At 35.4% G+C, this 20,741-nt stretch overlaps 1 protein-coding gene across 11 annotated transcripts in view; it reads left to right on the plus strand.

Moving 5' to 3' along the window:
- LCORL (ligand dependent nuclear receptor corepressor like) overlaps nucleotides 1-20,288 on the plus strand; it is a 168,900-nt gene extending 148,612 nt beyond the window's left edge. For 8 of the 11 annotated variants that reach the window (XM_058722990.1, XM_058722992.1, XM_058722993.1 and 5 more), the window contains 2 exons: nucleotides 6,358-6,384; nucleotides 19,987-20,094. In XM_058722990.1, coding sequence (XP_058578973.1) covers nucleotides 6,358-6,383 — 26 coding nt within the window. In that variant the 3' untranslated portion in view covers nucleotide 6,384; nucleotides 19,987-20,094. Of the gene's footprint in view, nucleotides 1-6,357; nucleotides 6,385-19,986 lie in introns of all 11 variants that reach the window. The other 3 variants (XM_058723000.1, XM_058723001.1, XM_058722989.1) reach the window with 3 other exon arrangements.
- The last annotated feature ends 453 nt before the right edge of the window (nucleotides 20,289-20,741 follow it).

Genomic DNA, 20,741 nt, shown 5'->3' on the forward strand with positions numbered 1-20,741 from the left:
ATATTTGGACGACCTAATTTCTTGGCACCTAGTATGAAACTCAATGAAATTAGGTTCTACTAAATGTACCCGTGCGCTTCCCTACATCTTAATGAGTCCAAGATTTTAAACAAATTAAAATATATTTAGTAGAGTCATAGCTTCTAAACAAACCATTAATTTACAAGTTATATTATCTGTTTTTGTATTTGATCTAATATAAAATATAGAAAACAGTTTGAATGGTAAATATGCCTAAGGAGCTATCTAAAAATTAACTGCTACACTACAGGATAATATATATTTATTGTCTTGATAAATTAATAACTTTGAGACCATGTGGAAAGAAGTAAAGACTATCTCACTGCTAAATTGATGAGGTCTGTAACATATATAATAATTATGGGATATCAGTTGCACTTTCACCATTAAGTTGTACTTTGGTACTGATTCGGGAACCATTTTAAGACTCCGCATATTTAAATAGAGTCAAAGAACAAGATATTTTCTTCAGTAAATAAGCAAACTTGTTGAATAGGTTTTTTTCATAGTAGACATTGAACTAGATTCTATGGATATAAAGATGAGGATTTCTTTCCAGAGATAATCTATAGCTTAGCAAGGGAGAAAGTCATATGCAGGTAATTTTAAGGTAATGCTAAATTTAGAATGCAAACGGAAATTACTTTAGTAAGTAATTATGTGCTTTACTTACTATGCAGGCCTGACATTGGTGCCTTGAGGAGACTGTTACCCTTAGAACCTAGCAAAGCAGGATTATGAGCACCATAATTGCCAATGTAGCCATTTCCATCTCTGCTTGATAGGTGCTAGACAGTTCAGGATGTGAAAGAGTGCCAGGTTACATTTGTAAATTTAAGGAAATTTTATCAAATGGTTGCATTATTACATTGTATATTTTAGGGGCCTTTTTGAGGGGCTTATGGAGATATTGGTGGCTTTATTTTTGTTACCTTTTTAAAACATTTTTAAAAGCTAAAAAACCACTATCGAGTCTTATATTAAGATATTAAAAGCAATAATTAAACTCAAGTTTTAATAAGTAGATGATTATAATGACCCCCAAAATTTTATTAATTGAATGACTTTAAAATACCTATTCCACAATATTTAACATGCATTAAATAAAAATTTTAACTTTGCAACATGCAATGATTAAAGCTTTATTATTGGGCAAATTAGAGTCTCCATTATGAAAGATGAATCAAATCTAAAAATAATGTCCTTTGTTTCTTGTCCTCAGGATAACTAAAAACAACATAACAAATAGTATGTCAGGAAAAGAGGGAAGAAGCCTGATAGTGATTTTTTTAAAAAACTTATAATTCACCATACACACATATTTTTAAAAGACTGTCGTGAATGCAGTATAAAGTGCAGTGTTTCATTCTTAATTCTTTATATCATTCTCATTTCATGTCATTAGAGTTTACCAGACAGTTTGCATTAACTCATTTTACAACAGAACCGTATTTTGTCCTTTTAGCTTCTTAACCATTGTGTCTTCCTAAGTTATAAACATAAGGTTTATTTTAATTATTATCTCACTAAATATGAGATCACCCAAGAAAAATAAGATGGAAGATGCCTAAATATTACTTTCCAAATTAATCTCAAAATTCTTCTGTTAAATTTTAAAAATTTTAGTATCATATGTTAAGAGTTGTTTTTCACCTTTTCTCATTTTTAAAATTACTGGTACGATTTCTTGTTCTGCTTAAAATTTCATTTATCTTCTACTGATAACTTTCCTTCTTTATTTTTTAACATTCTTTTTTTTTTTAATCAACAAGGACATTATTTTTACAGAGTTGTATTTCTAGCAATATTTGTTATATTTATCTGATTTTAAAATGTTTCTTAAGGTGTTATTTTTTTCTCATTATTCTTGGTATTCCATACTTCTTAATGCCTTTTTGGAAATGACACAAATTCATTATTAGTTTTATATGTGTTTTTCTTCTTCATAGAATAATTAGTTATTGGAGATTTGAGAAAGTCTTAATTAACAACAAGGAGTTCTCTAGGAAAATTCATAAGGCAATGTATATAATGAATTATGGAATATTTCTATTGATGAAAAGTTTTGTTTCTACCATAAGTGTCTTGTTTTTGTACATTTCAAAATTACTGTCCGATAAAAGTTTAATACATAGGAATTTTAGAATTTATACTTCACTACATTTGTACTACTATATATCAATTGTAGACATGGAAAGCAAAGAAGTGCAATTCTGTCCTATTCTTAGTTCAGTAAATACTTAATGAATGCCTACAATATGCTCTGAGACACCATAGGAAGTTCAGAAAGTTCCCTTTCCATCTAAATAAGAAAACAAGACTTGTATGTATGTATTCAACAAATAGAGTATATCTTATGTTTTAAGTGGGGTATTATATTACTACTAATTAAAGGGATAGAATGGTTAAAGTCATGGTTTGTGTTCTCATGGAGTTTATCATTTTCATGGGGGACAGTGAATAGGCAATTACAGTAGAAAGTGGAGTGCTGTGACTGGGGAGAGAGATAGCTTATAGAAATATATAGGACAGAAGTTGAACCCATGTTTAGAAAATTAAGCAAGGACTCTTACAAAGTCACATCCAAGCTGAGATTTGAAGGCTGCCAAAGTATTAGCAGTCAGGAGAGGAGTTTTTCTGGTAGAGCAAACTGCATGTGGAAAAGTTGGGTGACAGAGCAGGCTAGTAGAACACTGAGTAATTTAATTCATAAAGCTGAGGCATAAAAAAGGAATGAAGAATAGGGCAGGGCATGGATGGAAAAATGGCAAAAAATAAAGCTACTGAAGGAAGCATAGCCCAAATTGTGGGGCCAACATCAGTTAACGAAAAAAATGTTTCAAACCCTAACAGTGGCAGTAATAGAGGAGAATAGATATATTTGACAGAGGCCTCTGAAATAGTATCAGTGTGTCTAAGAGAGTAGAGGAATAAAGGGTAATGTCCAGGTTTGAGTTCGAACATGTAGATAATAGATGATAGTAACATTCACTGAGATATAAGAGAACATTCAGAGTGTGCAGTTTTAGACATAAGGAATTTAAGTAGTATGTCCAAGAGAGATGTTTAGGAAGTAATCACAGTAGACCCTTGGACAATGCAGGGGTTAGGGGTACTGATTCTCTGTGCATTAGAAATCTGCATGTAACTTTTGACTCCCCAAAACCTTAACTACCAATATCCTGTTGACCTGAAGCCTTGCTGATAACATGAAGAGTCAATTGACACATATTTTTCTGTTATAGGTATTATATACAGTATTATTATAAGAAAGTAAGCTAGAGAAAAGAAAATTTTATTAAGAAAATCATAAGGAAGAGAAAATGCATTTACAATAATGTATATATCTTTATGGGAAAAAAATCTGCATGTAAGTGAACCCATGCAGTTTAAACCCGTGTTGTTAAAGGGTCAACTGTGGTTAATATGGGAAAGAGGTCTGAGCTAGAGATAAAGATTTTGGAGTCCAATAATAACTGAAGTCATGAGAGTGGAATAGATTATTCAGCGTAAAATGGGAAGAGCCTAGGATCTGATCCCCAAATACACAGAGAAAAAATAAAAAAAGAAAAAAAGATATACACAGAAGGAGACTGATGAGGCTAGTCAGAAAGTAAGAGGAAAGTCACGAGAGTGTGGTAGAAAGGAAATGTGTTTTAAGAAGGGATAAAACAAGTGTAAACTGTTGATGAGAGGTCAGTTAAGCCCTGAAACATTTCTATCTAAGGTAGCCCAAAGGTTATTGTAATGATTTTGGTTTTGGCGGGGAAATGCAGTGAGAATCTTATGATTGAGTTAATGCAGGAAGAGGAAGTGGAGAAAATTAACACAGAAAACTGTAAATGGCTATGACTGGAGAGGAGATAGGGAGATAGCGAGAGGAAGCTCTAATGAAGACTGGTTTTAAAAAAATTTAGATGCCAATGGGAAGAAGCCAGTAGAAAATGAAAGGTTGAAGATACAAACATGAGATGGCAAGCAGTGGAAATGGAGTGAAGCGCCAGAGTTGATTATTGGACATTATGGGCCATCATTAGATAGATGGATTTTGGCCAGAAGAGTCATTTCTCTCTTAAAACATGAGAATAGTGGGAACAACATATGGGGATGTAAATCAGTTTACAAATTCATGGGCAGAATATTGAGGCTATTAGATCTATTTTCAGTGAGTCCAGACATAATTTAAGGGTAATATGATGGGCATTGTACAAAGTAGGTAACATTTGAAATCTATCTCAAGAAATAACAGGATTTAACAGCTTTGTGACTTTTATCTCAGCTGCCAGAACGTAAGCTTGGACAAAGGTGGGCCCTTAGATTCAATTGGGTCAATCGGATTCACCAGTAAACAAAGAAATCAAGCCTAGAATTCATTCTGTGAATAGTGATGAGAAACTATATGATCAAAGTGTAATTCTAATTCTAGAGGGTCTTTTCTGATAATAGCACACAGTATAAATTTGAGGGGAGGGGGGGATAAAATGGGGTGTGTAAAAGGCTAGCTCTAAGAGATGATTTTTGAGGTGATTATGGCCTAAAATGAAGTGTGGCTATTGAAAATATTAAGAACTTTTGAATATCAGTGTCTTTTGAGTTACCAAGTAAATATGTGCCTTTCCTAATTGACAAATATCTGGATGCAAATAAGCTTACTTTGGACACATTTAAGGAAATTTTCAGACTAGAATAACTTATGTGGGCTTGAGGTTGCTATACTCAGTGTATCATCTAAAACATCAAATTTTGCTGTAAAAATTCAGAATTCAAATTGATACTTTGAATTAGATTGAGATGACCTACAACAGCTCAGTTTGTCAGCGTCTCCTGTTTTGTCATCTGTCCTCAAAAATTACCAAATACACATTTTCCCATTCAGCATTCTGGTTTTCACACAGGTATATATAACTGATGGGTGATTTTTAACTAACAGTATACTCCTTTAGCTACCTGAAACTGAAGCCAACCATGCATTCTCCTCTGGTCCTGGTCATGAATGGTTTACCACATTTTTTGCGTCCTAACTCAAAATGTCCTTTTAGATTTGTATGGTTGAGGCATACCTTGGCACAGAATAGCCTAAACATTTTCACATAAAATCTAGAGTTAGCATTTCTTCATGTGCTATTATTCAGCTTCATAATTATCATTTAATGGAAGAACTGTGAAGCACAGAGTAGATGATTTTCTAAATTTCATTTTGATAAACATTTCTAGATGACTCACTGTCACCTTAATCTAGTTTGCTACACAAGCATTCCAGATACAGAGTCCAAGATGCAGTAGTCCTGCATCTGTGGTCCAATAGCTTTGGAAAATGCTGAGTTCTCTTTCCTGTGCCTGTTGGATCACAGCGCCCCATTGAATGTTAAACTGCATTCTTCACACTTTATATATCACAACTTTTTATATCCTGCAGTTTGGGAAACATAATTGGAAAATACTGCTCTATATAGTTTCCTGAGTAAGGAGAAGAGTTTTAGGTTTTGAAGAGTTTCTAACTCTTGCTGTAATACTTTATTAAAAAATATAGAACAGTGACTTAGATAATCCCCTGTCTTGATGTTTTTTCTTAGAATTTTTCTTGGATATTTTATATCCTGTTGCTTTGTCAACCATTACTTAGCCTTTCACAGTATTCTGTTTCACTAATTGTCCTGCATCTTTCATGGAAAAACCATCCAGTTTATTCAACAAATTAGATACTTTTTCTTTTTGATCTGCTAGGCATTGTGTTAGATATCAGAGCTACAAAGGAACTCAGGGAACTTATTTTTTTTAAAAAAGTCAAATTATTTTTACTTTGGCAACATAGTATAATTTGAAGAAAGATAATTTGGTTGATCTCTATTACTAGTTGGTATGGAGTATAGAATTATTTTCAAACATAAGATTATCCAAATCAGGGAGTCTGGCCCATGGCCCATTTGTAAGTAAGTTTTATTGTAACACTGCCATGTTCATTCACTTATATATTGTCTACTGGTGTTTGTGCCACACGAGCTTAACCGAGTAATTGTGTAAAGCCCATAAAGCTTCAACTGCTGATTACGTGGCCCTTGGTGGAAAAGTTTGCTGACCCGTTTATATCAGTAGAATTTGGTATGTGGCTAGAAAAAGTCATTGGATTTTTAAAAGTAGATTAAAGTTATTATATCCAATTTATTTCCAACACCCCATCCCCTCCCTCCTCCTGCACAATACATTTCTGACTTGTAGTTGTTTTGTTTTGCTTTATCTCTATGGGACAAGACCTATCTTTATCCAGCAGAGTGGTGCTGGGGGAGCCATAGTGGCAGTTTTATTCTGTTTTTGTAAATCTTTATTCTCTCCCCGCAGCCTCCAGACCTGCTTTGTCTATCTGAGGTAAGTGCAAGGGTCACCTTCCCTCTCTTCCTTTACCAGTGGCTGCCACCTGTTAAAGTGATTTCAGTGCTTTATACCTTAAATTCCTTCCTCAAGTGTTCTCTTTCCCCCTTCTCTACCCTGGTTTTCTTCTTTATTTCTTCACTTAGGAATTTGGAATTCTTAGTTCAGCTCCCCTAGCTTCCATTTCCCCCCCACCTCATTTTTCCTAGGCAGTAAACACTTTTCTTTGTAGAGGAGCTGAGCATTCTGTGATTATAATGCTAACTCTATTGAATTCACCTATTGTTTAATTATGGGAGGGGAGTCAGAGTAGGTATCTGAATGTTTCATCCTGCCAGTTTTTTTCTTGATTGTTTTTGTTTAATTTAAATAAGACCTTGGCTTATTTTTCCTACCCCACCCCCATTCCAATTCCAGGCAATCTGGAAAATTCATTTACTTGCTACTTTGTTTCTATATATAGAAACAGAGAAAACTGGATAGACCCCATTAATTTATTCTTCAAAAAATATCTCCTATGTGCCAGGCAATATGCTAGGCTATATGTAGGTAAAAATGGGGGACAAAACCAGGTATTGTTCTGTCCTCATGGTTCAAGTTTATTAGGAGAGGCAGACATTGAGTAAATAGTTACACAAATCTTACAAGTTCATAACTGTAGGTGGTACTAAAGAATTCTTTTTGGGTACTATAAGAATTCCTTCTCCCTATAAGGAGAAGACTTCTCTAAGGAAATTGACCATTGAACTGAGCTGTGAAGAGTGAGTAGGAATTAACTTGGCCAAGTAGCAGACAACTGGGCAGGGAAGGGAGAGGACTGACTTTCAGGAAGAGTTGCATGTGGAAAAAGTACAGCATGGTGTTCTTTGCAGGTAAGACAATGACTGTGTGTCTTGGGTCAAAAGAGAAAGGAGGAGCATGGTGTCAGATGTAAAGATTGAGGAGTAGGTGAAGGATAGACCATGTAGGTTCTCATAAGTCATGTTTATGTGTTTCCAATAGTTTCCCATTGCTCTTAAAGTAGAGATTGAAATTGGGAGTGGATGGGGAAGGTATATGACATCATCAGATTCTCCTTCCTAAAGGATCTGACTGCCTTGTGAAACATGAATGGTAGAGGGCATGAATGAAGGCATAGACCATCATGGTGGTCCTAATGAGAACTGTGCTACTTGAAAACAATGCTTTACAAACTTTAGTGTGCATGAGAATCACCAGGAGGGCTTATTGAAAAAGAAATTGTTAGGCTCCAAGCACTTTCTATTTCAATAGGTTATGTAGTGGGGCCCAAGTGATGCTTATTTTGCTGACCCAAGGACCACACTTCAAGAACCATTGGTATAGAGTGTAGAGTGTTGTGGTGGAAAGAAGATTAATTCCTTACTAATATGATCATTGTGTTATAAATTACCCTCTAAATACCACTTTAGCTATATTCCACAAAGTTTGCTCTGCTGTATTTTCATTTCCATTAAATTAGAAATATTTTCTAATTTCCCTTGTAGTTTTTTATTTAACCCATGGATTACTTAGAGATGTATTGGTCAGTTTTCAAATATTTAGGGATTTTCCAGATACCTTTCTCTTACTGATTTCTAATTTGATTCTGCTATGCTTATAAAATATACTTTGTATGATTTTAATTCTTTTGAATTTATTGAGATTTGTTTTATGGTCCAGAGTCTATCCAGATCTACTTTAATAACTGTTCTCTGTGTTCTTGAAAATAATGTTCATTCTGCTGCTGCTGGGTGGTGTTCCTTTAAGCAAGTTGATAGTGCTGTTCAACTCTTTTGCATCCTTCCTGAGTTTCAGTCTACTTATATTTATTCTTGAGAGAAGCATTTTGAAATCTGCAGCTATGATTCTAGATTTTCCTATTTATCCTTTTAGTTCTATCAGGTTTTGCATCATGTATTTTGAAGCTCTGTTATTAGGTTCATATACATTTGGAATTTTTATGTACTTTTGATGTATTTACTCCTTTTTCATATGAAACTAACCTCTTCATCTCTAGAAGTATTCCTTGGTCTGAAATCTTTTTTTGTCTGATAGTTATTCCAGCCTACTTTTCCCTAGTTTTAACATGGTATATCTTTTCCCACACTTTTATTTCTAACCTATATGTGTCTATATTAAAAGTGAGTTTCTTTGAGGCAGCATACACTTGAGGCTTGCTTTCTCATTCAGTCTGACAATCTCTGCCGTTTAATATACCATTTTCCATCTCATGTGACTTTTGATGTGGTTGAGTCAGCCAACTTTATTTTTTTAATTGAGGTATAATTGACATACAACATATTAGTTTCAGGTGTACAACATAATGATATATATTTGTATATATGGTGAAGTGATCACCAAATAAGTCTAGCTAATATTTGTCACCATAGTTACAATTTTTTTCTTGTGATGAAAACTTTTACAATCTATTAGCAACTTTCAAATATGCAATACAGTATTATTATATACTCAGCCACCATGTATACATTACATCCCCATGACTTATTTGTATTATAACTAGAAGTTTGACTCACTTCACCCATTTTGCTCTCACCTCTGGCATCCACCAGTCTGCTTTCTGTATCTGCGAGCTTGGTTGATTTTGGTTTTTGTTATTTTAGATTCTACATATAGGTGGAATCATCTGATATTTGTCTTTCTCTGACTTAATTCACTTACGATAATGCCCTCAATGTCCATCCATGTTGTTGCAAATGGCAAGATTTCCTTACTTTTTGGATAATATTCCAGTGTGTGTGTGTGTGTGTGTGTGTGTGTGTGTGTGTATGAGAGAGAGAGAGAGAGAGAGGATTCTCTTTATCCATTCATCCATTGATAGACACTTAAGTTGTTTCCATATCTTGGTTATTGTAAATAATATTGCAATGAACATGATGGGGAATGCATATATCTTTTCAAGTTATTTTCATTTTTTGGGTAAATATCCAGAAATGGAATTGTGGATCATATGGTAGTTCTATTCTTAATTTTTTGAGGAACATCCATACTGTTTTCTATATTGGGTATGTGAATTTACATTCCCACTCATAGTACACAGGTTTGCCTTTTCTCCACATCTTCCCCAATACTTGTTATTTCTTGTCTTTTTGATAATAGCCCAACTTTCTATTTTCTGTTTGTCCAATCTATTATTTAGTTCCTTTTTCTCTTTTCTTGCCTTCTTTTAGACAAGTTGAGTATATTTTATTATTCTATTTAATCTCTTAGTTTTTAAGTAGTACTTGCTGTCAAGTTTACCCTATATATCATTAACTTACTATAAACTACCTTCAGATAATGTTATATTACTTCATGTATAATCTTAAGAACTTTAAAGTACATGTGCCTTTCCTCCCTTCAAGCCTTTGTGCTATTATTATTGTCATATGTTGTGCTTCCATAAATGTTATAATCCTTCCAATATAGTGTTACTATTTTTCCTCCGCACAGTTATTCAAAGAGGTTTTCAAAATAGGAAAAGTATTTTCTCCATGAATTTTCCATTTCTGGTGCTTTTCATTCTTTTGCACAAATCCAGGTTTCTATCTGATGTCATTTTACTTCTGCCTGAAAACTTCCTTTAGCAATTCTTGTTGTGTGGGTTTGCTGTTTAATAATTCACTCAGCCCTGCCTTTTTATGTCTGAAAAAGTCTTCATTTCACTTTTGTTTTGAAAGATATTTTTGCTGAATATGAAATTCAAATGTGACGATATACTTTTTAGTACTTTGAAGATGTTGCTCCACTGTCATTTAGTTTGCATTGTTCTGAAGAGAAGTCTGCTGTCATTCTTATATTTGCTACTCTGTATTGTTTTTTCCTCTAGTTCTTTGTAAGATTTTATCACTGGTTATCAGCAGTTTGATTATAAATGGGTTTGGCTTTGTTGCCTTTATGTTTTTTCTACCTCGAGTTTTTTTTTAACTACTTGGATATGGGAGTTTAGTTTTTATCATATTTGGAAATATTTCAGCCATACTTTCTTCAAGTATGTTCCTATCCCTCTTGTCTCTACTCTCCTTTTAGGATTCCAATCACATGTATTTTGTTACATAGATCACTGATACCTACTCATTTTTGTTAATTTTTTTAAGTTTATTTATTTATTTTGAGAGCGAGAGCATGCAGGAAGGGCAGAGAGAGGGAGAGAGATAAAGAGAATCCCAACCTGCACTGTCAGCCTAATGCAGGGCTCAAGCTCACGAACCAGGAGATCATGACCTGAGCCAAAACCAAGAGACAGACATTCAATCGACTGAGCCACCCAGGCACCCCTTTGTTCATTTTTTTTATGTTTCATTTTGGATTATGCTATTTCTATGTTTTTAAGTTTGATAACCTTTTCTTTGGGTTGTCTAATCTGCTGTTAATAACACCCAGGATATTTTCATTTCAGAAATTATATTTTCATCTCCAGAAGTTTAAATTTAGTCTTCTTTGTATCTACTATATTTCCCCTCATGCTCATGCTTTCCTCAGCTTCTTGACTATAATGGAGTATATTTTAAATATCTGCATGAACATCCTTGTGTGCTAATCTTATAATCTGTATTATTTATCAGTTCCTACTGGTTGATTTTTCTCCTCATTTTGGATATTTTCCTGTTTTGTACATGCCTGGTAATTTTGGATTGGATGCTAGACATCATCGGTTTTACATTGTGTGCCGGTGTTGTTTGTTTTTACAGTGCCTTCAATGTTTTGGGGCTCTGTTCTGAGACACCACGAACTTATTAAGAAAAACCTTTATCCTTTCAAATCTTGCTTTTGGGCATTGATAGGCAGCCTATAGTCTAGGACAGTGGTTCTCACCAGGGGATGTCCTACAGGGGATAATTGGTGACATAGGGAGACATTTTGGATTGTCACACCTAGTGGGTAGAGGCCGGTGATTCTGCTAAACATTCTACAGTGCATAGTAAGACAGCTCCCCACAAGAAAGAATCACTCAGCCCCAAGTGTCAGTAGTGCTGAGGTTGAGAAATCCTGCTCTAGGGCTAATTTTACCCCCACTAGTGAGGCACTACCAATACCTATTCAATGCCGTATGTATTAGGAGATTTATCCATTCTTGCTGGTGGGAACACAAATTTTATCCAGTCCTATATGGCCTCTGGGGATTTTCCAGCTGGTCCTTTTCAGTGGTCTTTTTCACAGCCTTGGGAAACATTCATGCACTGATCAGTATTTATCTACGGATTCCAGGGAAACCAATGTTGCTCTCTGGCACTGTCAGTGCAGCTCTGTCTCCTGTTACCTGCCCCACAGACTCTAGTTGCCTTGGTCTCCCTCACCTCCAAACTTTGTCCTCTCATCTCAGGAAGGCTTCCAAGCTTCCTTTGGATTCCTCTTCCTATACTGCAGCCTGGAAACTATTCAGGCAGTAAGCCAGAGCAAGTGTTATGACTTACCTCCTTTGTTCCCTTCTTTCAGGGGTCACTGTCATCCTGTACTTTCTTTCATCCATGGTCTTAAAAATAAGAGTTTTCTAGGGGTAGTTACTTTAGGTTGAGTACACAGGGAAATCCTTTCTGAAGAAGTAATGAGTGAACTGTGGGATGAGTTGAGATGTCTGCGAGATCTTTGATAACTGAAACTGAGTATGGATGAGAACCCCTAAATAGAGATTATAGAAGAAGAAAAGGAAGCCTGGGACTTGGTCTTAAGAAATCCTAAGCCATCCAAGAATAGGATGACTTGGAGTAAAAGGAAGCCAGTATTGTGTTTTGTTTCAAAATCCAAGAAGAATGAGTTTCAAGAAAGAGGTTTACTCTTCTCAGGCTGCCATAACAAAATACCATAGACTGCATGGCTTAAAACAGAGATTTGTTTTCTCACAGTTCTGGAGGCTAGAAAGTCCAAGATCAAGGTCTGGAGGGTTCAGTTTCTGGTGAGGGGTCTCTTGCTGGTTTGCACATAGCTACCTTCCCATTCTCTGGTGTCTTCTTCTCCTTTTATGGAGATAACAAACCCATCAAATTAGGACTCACATTGTGACCTCATTTTACCTTAGTTACCTCCTAAAGGCCCTGTATTTCTTAATACAGGGGGTTAGGGCTTCAACATATGAATCTGGGGGGTACACGGTTCAGTCTGTAGCAGAGGAAATGGCCATTAGTGTTGAATGTTGTTAGGAAGGCAAAATAGTTGAAAAATTAAGGATCATTCATTGGCTTTATCAATTCATTGGTGACTTTAGTAGGTGTTTTTGTGGAATGAAAGGGCCTGGAAGCCAGACTGGAGTAGGTTAAGAATAGGAGATAAGAAAATGGTGATATCAAGTATAGGATAATTCATTAAAGTAATCTAGCTCTAAACATGAAGAAAATAAAAGATTGAGTGAAGTTTTGTTTTTTAAGGAATGAGAGACCTTGCACTTGTTTAATCATTATCTATTGCTACAACAATGCTGTATTACAAACCACCCGAAAACTTACTGCCTGAAAGTAAATGAGCACTTACTGCACTCCTATATCTGGGACTGGCAAATAAGGCTAAGAGGTTCTTTTGATTTTGGCCAGGCTCCCTCACATGCCTTTGTACGAGCTGGCTACCAGGTGTGACACCTTAGCCCTGCGCCATACCTCCCACGCATGCTGCAGGCCAGCCCAGGCAGTGCTCTCCTGGCAAAAGCAGAGGTATACGAGGGAGCATAAGTGACCGAGTAGTTTCTCATGCTTCAGCTTGCATGCCTCCGCCAGTTTACAGTTCATACTTGTTAACCAACATCTTATCGGCCCAAGCAAGTCACATGGGTGAGGCCAGAATGAGAGGACATTGCAAAGTGATAAAGAGTAAGTATAGGCATGGGTGAAGAGTTTGGGCTGTGAATGCAGTTAATCTGCCACAGATGGTATATTAAAAAAACAAAACAAAACAAAAAAAGGGATCAGTGATTATAATCATTGTTAAGTTCCTCAGAAGGCAGATGTGAACAGGGTCCAAAATCATTCTAAGTCATGTCAGGCTCAGCAACCTTTCACAGTTAGTTGGTTGGCATTATTTTAGATTAATAACTGCTAATTGCTTTTAATATCACATTAATTTAGTACTAAAATTTCCCATTTTATTTTTTATGAATGTATGTAAATCACATTTGTGTATTTATTGAATATCTGAATACCTGTTATATGTAAGATACTGCTTTAGGCACAGCTGTGTTATACTAATTAAATATACAAGTTAATTAAGAAATTCAGGTAAATGTTTTGTCCTTACATGGCCATTGATCACTTCTAAATCACACAGCAGTGCAAAATGTTCATTGATTTCTGAAGAGAATTGGTTTTGTGCCTTTGCTCTGACTATAATTTCCCTCATTGTATTCTTTCATTCTATTCCTTCAAATAAAAATTCAGGTAGATCTATTTATCAGGAGAAACTATTCTTTTTATTCTAGATGTTTTCTTGTGAATCCCCAATTATGGTTTGCTCTAATAATCACGATAACCCTTACTAGTTAAGCACATAATATGCTAATCTTTATATTAAAGTAATTCTCCTAAAATTGGTTGGAGTAAATTGCAAATCTAGGATTCTAATTCAAGAATATGAGACTTCAAAGTCTTACTCTTAACCGCCAGGTTCTTCTGTTCCTCCACATAACTACATCAAATAATCAAAAGCAAGTCAGAAAAAATGTCTGACTTAAAATCTACCACTTAACAATCTGCCAAGGCCTTTAAATTCTTCAGTATTCTACCAAAAAGAAATTTTACTCTTGAGATAAATCAAGTCTTTAAAAACAAAAAATCTGTCCAACCTAACTCTTAACAGAGTTTGCCAGCAAAAGAAAGGATTTACTCATACCTTTGACCTCATGGTCTGCTGGTAGACCATGTTTAACTGGCTAGATCCCTATGGCTCTTAATTTGAATCCCCCACCCCACCCCTTAAAGCCCAGAGATTTTAAATTAAATAGTTGTACAATTGCAGAAACAAATTATACACATATCTGTCATCTTTTATCCCACACATGTATCTTTTGACTTTTTGTTAGTAGTACTAATATTAACATTTATTGAATCCTTATTATGTGTTCAGCCAGGCATTTTACATGCCTTCTCTATGCCACCTGCTTTATATAAACTCATTTACTAATCACATTTCCCTCAAGAGGTGGGTACTCTCATTATCTTCACTTTCCAGTTAAATTGAAGCTTAGAGTTTAGGAAATGTACACTTAGCAGGTGAGTGATTTGATTTGGAATCAGAACTTAGGCTCTACAAAGCCTCCCTCCTTCCCAGTTTACTAAAATCCTTACCCCTTTAGGCCTATTTCAAATGACTTTTCCCCAGTCTCGCCACTGCTAAGATTAAGTTCCCTTCTCTGTTATCCCTTAGTCTTTAGTTACCTCTTCTGTATTTATTGTGTACTGCTTTTTATTTTGGTAATTCATGAATACTTCTCCCTTCTGCCTCCTTACCGAACTGGAAAACCCTTGAACACAGACACCATCACACTATTTTATATTCTTAATATATTGGGTAGGTAACAGTTAGAGCCCAGTAGACCAAGGATTTCATTTTTCTAACTTCTTACTACATGAGAAACATGGGAACACACTTGATGACTTCATAAAGGTTTTCTGATCTAGTTTTGCACATTTAACAACCCTATTGATTTGGATAGATTTGAGGAGAATCAGGCTCAGGGTATAGCTATAATAGCTATTCAGTGAATTTTTACTGACTTAACATTAGATGACATCATTTCCAGAGGAAATAAACCAGTCACTCAGAATTTGGAGTTAAATGAGTTCAAATTCAGTAGTTTCATGTACATTATAGTAACTGTTCTAATTCCAAATCGTATACCAGAATTCAGTTTATCCATGCATACAGCTGACTTTTCTCCCTTTGAAAAGATTAACTTGTTTCTTGAAACCCTTAACCTAAAGAATACTCTTTTGGTAGCTATCAAAAAACATGTCTATGCCCTAACATATTTTCTTTTACCTTAAGAAATTGAAAGATGTAATAGCTCCTTATTTAGTTAAATATGAGGAAACTTGATGCTCTAAATATATCTTTCTAGATACAGTTATGGCTGTAGGCCTTCAGGATGTCTTTCTGTCTGAAATCTGTAGACCAAACACATCTATAGACCAAACAATGCATTAAGTATTTTGAAGAAATAGATAAATGGGTATTAACATGAAGGCAGAATCACGACAGAATTGCAACCCAAGAGTTTGTATGCAGGATAGAGGGAGGGATACATCCTAGACTCTGAACTTGCACTTACTAGTTGAGTGACTTTGATATGTCATTTTACTTCTTTGAGCCTCAATGGTGGTTGTTAGAACTGAATAAAATATTTTCAGGGAGGTTTTTAGCATAGTGCCTGGCATGTAGCAACTGCTCTAGAAATGATATTTTCAGACCTGTCCTGATCACACTAAAATTTGTTTCCTGTGATTTGGCTAGTTCACATTAAGGTTTATTGTGTGTATGACAGAGAAGAACTATCCCATATCTCTAGTAATAAGTAAAACAAGTTTGAGTTACTAGAACTAGATATATGTTAAAAATTCTTTTTGTTAGAATTATCAGTAATCATTAATTTAAATGTTTATTTTGAGAGAAAGGGAGAGAGCGCAAGCATGAGCTGGGGGAGGGGCTGAGAGGGAGAATCCCAAGCGGGCTCCGCACCCAGTGCAGAGCCCAACATGAGGCTCATCTCACAAACTGCGATCATGACCTGAGCTGAAATCAAGAGTCAGATGCTCAACTGACTGAGCCACCCAGGCGCCCCAGTAATCATTAATTTAAATCACACATTATGACTGTTTGGATTTCTATGACCCACCAGAGATTTTCATCTTTTATACTTCCCAAATGCACATATTCTTATAAACCTCCATTCAGATGCTGGAGAGAGGCTCTATCTAGGGTGGATGAAATTACCCAAGTATTGAAAATAGGCTTAGATGTCTAGATGATCATTTCAGGTGCCCCTTCTTTGTCCTCATTCCCTCCTCACCTACCATCTGTCTAGATTGCTAGTTTGATAGAAGCCTTACTTAGGGTGAGTATCTCTCTTCCAGTTTTGTCCCCCATTCACCAAAATACAGTGTTAAACTAAACCTTTGCATTTGTCTATAGCTCCATATGATTTTTAAATCATGTTAAATGGTATTCATTAGATCATCAGGAATGTAAAGGTAAGTAGGAAGATGTCGTTTAATTTTTTTTTAACATGAGGAAAAGGAGACTGAATGAAGCTGTTACTTGTCCAACATCATAAGGCTGATTATTAATGTTCCCAGAATTGGAACCCAGGTCTTTATGTTCCTTTTCCCAGTTCTTTACTTGCAAGAGTACCGCTGAATACACTACACCATTGCTAAGCTTTCAATAGAATCCTGGATGTGGATATATAAAGCCACTTGATACGATGATTTAAATGCTGCTGCTTCGAATTTTGAACCATATATGTAAGACAGAGAAGGCATGAAATAAGACTGATAAATCTGATGATCTAAAATTTAGAATGGATTCATGACAAAACCACCATAAGCAGATATAAACAACTAATGAACAAGGCAGGATGGGGAGGGAAGTGGGAGAGTAAATCACATAGAACAAAACACTGATCTTAACTAAATATCAAAATAGATCATCTCAATGGGCAAAGAACACAGAGAAGGAAAAACAAGTGGCTTCTAAATATGAAAATAAGCCAAACCTTCCTCATAAGAGAAGTGCAAATTAAACAACGGCATACCATTTTTAACCTAGTTTTTTTTTTTACAAAGATCCATAACTTTTATTATACATTATTGATAAGAAAATGAGGGAAGAAAGACATTTTCATACATTGTTGGTCAGAGTGTAAATGGCATGTTGTCTACAAAGGATAATTTGGTAATCTCTATCCAAAATCTTTAAAGCACCTTTGACTCCGTTTATCCTACTCCTAGACATCAACCCCATAGATACAGTTGAATACATAGACATACAAGAATATTCGATTTTCCTGTTCAAAACCTAAAGAAAAAAAGCTTAAAAAGTACATCAAGAAAATTTGAGGGGCACCTGGCTGGCTCAGTCAGGAGAGCATGTGACTCGACCTCGGGGTCATGAATTCAAGCCCCACATTGGGTGTAGAGATTATTTTAAAAAAGAAAAAGTTGAGGAACATGTATTAATCTTTCACTTGGTACAAATGTATATGATTGCCCCATAACCTCCTGACATTAAACCTAACAAGTCCAATTTTTTAACTTACAAATACGAAGGAATATTTGTTAAAAAATTCCTCTAGGTTGCAAATTCCCTGAAAGCATGCACTGTGTCCACCTCCCCATCTTCGTACCTCACAAGTGCTTTCTAGTGGATACTCAATGTAGAATAATTTGGTATAGAAGATAGAATTGAAAAGTGCTTTGGTTATAACTGAAGATGCAGGTTCTTATATTAGTCTGAATGCATCTGGTTAGAACACTCCAAAAAAGAGCAGTTTATTTTTCTATTTTGCTATACCTTAGTTTCCCCATTTTAAAAATGAGTTATCTAGAAAGGTCCCTTCTAGCTCTTATTATTCTAATGACTCTGTTTCTGGCCCTTGAAGATAGCTATGTTCTTCTACTCAGTACTCTGTAGATAGGTAGTGCCTAAAGTTTGCACACCACTTTTCTTTTTTTTTAATGTTTATTTACTTTTGAGAGAGAGCACGAGTGGAGGGCGAGGCAGAGAGGGAGACACAGAATCCGAAGCAGGCTCCAGGCTCAGAGCTGTCAGCACGGAGCCTGACGCGGGCTGAAACTCACAACCTGAGATCATGACCTGAGCCGAAGTTGGACGCTTAACCGACTGAGCCACCCAGGCGCCCCTGCACTCCACCTTTTTTTTTTTTTTTCTTCACACCACCTAGTTTTAAGTGGGTATTTATGAATTAAGTATGTCAGTCTATCTATTGGTACTAACGTATAGTTCTTGAACTGGTATTTTCTTCCCATGATGTGTATACTTTTGTGTACTCCTGGAGTTCGTGTACCCAAATTTCGAGTATACTCTCTAGAAAAGTAAATTAATGTTAAAAGTATTAAAAAGAACAATAATGTAGTTATTAAAGTATTCTGATGAATAGCAAAGAGCAAAAATTGTTTTTGTCACCATGATTTGTTGCTTTGTGCCGTCATTTTCTTCTTCTGGCAATGATACTTGATATACTTATTCACCAAGCTGTCTTAGTATAATTGTATTTTTATAGCTTGCCCTAGAGTTTCTCGGAGGCATACATACACATACTACAAATATGAAGACTGGCAGTCCTTGTAAGATGGAAAAACATTACTGCTTTATCTGAGCTTTGCTGCCTTGAAAAACAAAAATATCTTGAGGTCCATGAGGCTAATAGTAACCAGTGCAAATGTTTTCAAAAACCAGTCAGGATTTCTATGAATGAGAGTATTGTTGGTTTTTTTTTTTATCTCTTTGTCATATATCAGGCCATGATTTAAGTACATTCTTATTTATTCACCTCTATGTTCTTTCGGTTTTTTTAAAGTGATTTTCTATATGATGAGTAACCTTTTAGGCTACTTGTAGTTTGTCATTCTGTTTCATACTTATAAACTTGAAACTATGTTATTTGGTGGAACCGGGAGTCCATTTGCCTGAAGAGAGCTCAGTGGCAACATGACAACTGTTAAAATATAACAGGTTAAATCTCTCTGGTTTACTGAACAGCAAATGAGTAGGTTGTTGAGGTTGCAAGGAGAAATCAGGAAAAAGTCACTGATGTCTGGCAGTGGCTGCCACTTAAAACAAGTCACTTAAATATTGCACAGCAGTTTCCTCTTTACTAATAGGAAGAATCATGGACCTGTGGTTGGAGAAAGCTTGGGAATGATGTAGTCCAATAGCTAATGTATAACAAGCTATGACATAGTTTATAAACATGAGGATCTACATCTGAAAACGTGAATGGGCTATCAATATTATTTTTAAGATGTGGGTTTACATGTCCATTATATGTGGACTAGCTACCCTTTGGACTCTCAAGTTTCTATGTTTCTAAAGATTCTCTTTAGAGAGCCAGTAGACAAGAATAAGAGAAAGAGAAAGGACTATACCAATTTGGTGACTGTAACTTGAGGCGTATCTGTACTTGAGTCTGAGACTTTTATCATTTATCATGAGAAGTATACCAACATTGCTTGGTTTGCTATGAAATTTATGAGATAATCCATGCGAGTGTCTCTAGAACACAGTAGGCTTTCAAAGGTTAATTCCTTCTTGTCTCAAAGTGGCTCTGATCCTGGTAAGTTAAAGGAGAAATGAAAAGGGCTGAATCCTACCAAGTTCAGTACGTTAAATGTCCAGAGTATGCTGATGGAATCCATATATGCAGTGGTTTTTGTCCAGTGCTATCTGGGTGACCTTTTAAATACCTGGCTAACATAGGTAAAGTATTCAATTCAGTAAGGAGGCCAGAGGTAAGGAACACAACAAAACTCTGTACTTTCAGAATAAAATGCCCTAATTCTAATGTCTGGAGGTCCAAACAATAAGATGATTGAATTTTTTTTACAAGGTCGATAATTTATTTGAAATTAAAGAACTAAAATGCTTTACACTTTTTTTTTCCAGCATGCTACAAATGAAAACTGATGCGAAACTGAATTTGTCCGATGGGAATACAGCAAGTTGCCCTTTGAGCCCCATTAAGATGTGCCTTAATCGTCCCATTGAATGGAATCTGAATTTGACAGCAGCATCTCTAGCGAGCTGTACAGTTCATAACCAAAATCTCAAAAGTGAAGAGAAATAGATTACAGTTCTTCTTGCACTATCCTCATTTTGTACATCAGTATTTCTTCTGCATTTATCAATTGATCTTGAAATATTTCTAGTCCTGTGATGTCTTTATATTAAATCATTAGCATTAATCATTTTGATTATATTCTTTGTATGTTTTTTTATGTTTTACACCGGACCATTGTGGAATTTTGCAGTACAGATGGATTTTGATGTTTCTCTTTTTAATGGTATTTTGTGAATTTTTTATGCCCTAAGTTTAAATACATAATTGTTCCCGGTTTTATTTCTGTGCACAAAGTTTTAATATATAACGCATTATGTGATTTAGAAGGCTAGTATTGTAAAGAGTTGTGATGATGACCTGACCCAGGATATAATAGGTGGATACCAACTACCTCGAAGCAAACTGGTAAAAGGCAAAGGTATCTCTTAGAAGTATATTATCTCCTTCAGAGTTATATATGTATAGAAAAGTTGATCATAGTTTATCATCAAGTAGCATGTTTCCATTCATAGGAGAATTTGAGCTGATCAGTTCTTTCTCTTGTACTTTTAAACCTATAAAATCTGTGGGCTGTAAGATG

The sequence above is a fragment of the Neofelis nebulosa genome, chromosome 3 (genome assembly GCF_028018385.1).
Source record: "Neofelis nebulosa isolate mNeoNeb1 chromosome 3, mNeoNeb1.pri, whole genome shotgun sequence".
NCBI lineage: Eukaryota > Metazoa > Chordata > Mammalia > Carnivora > Felidae > Neofelis > Neofelis nebulosa.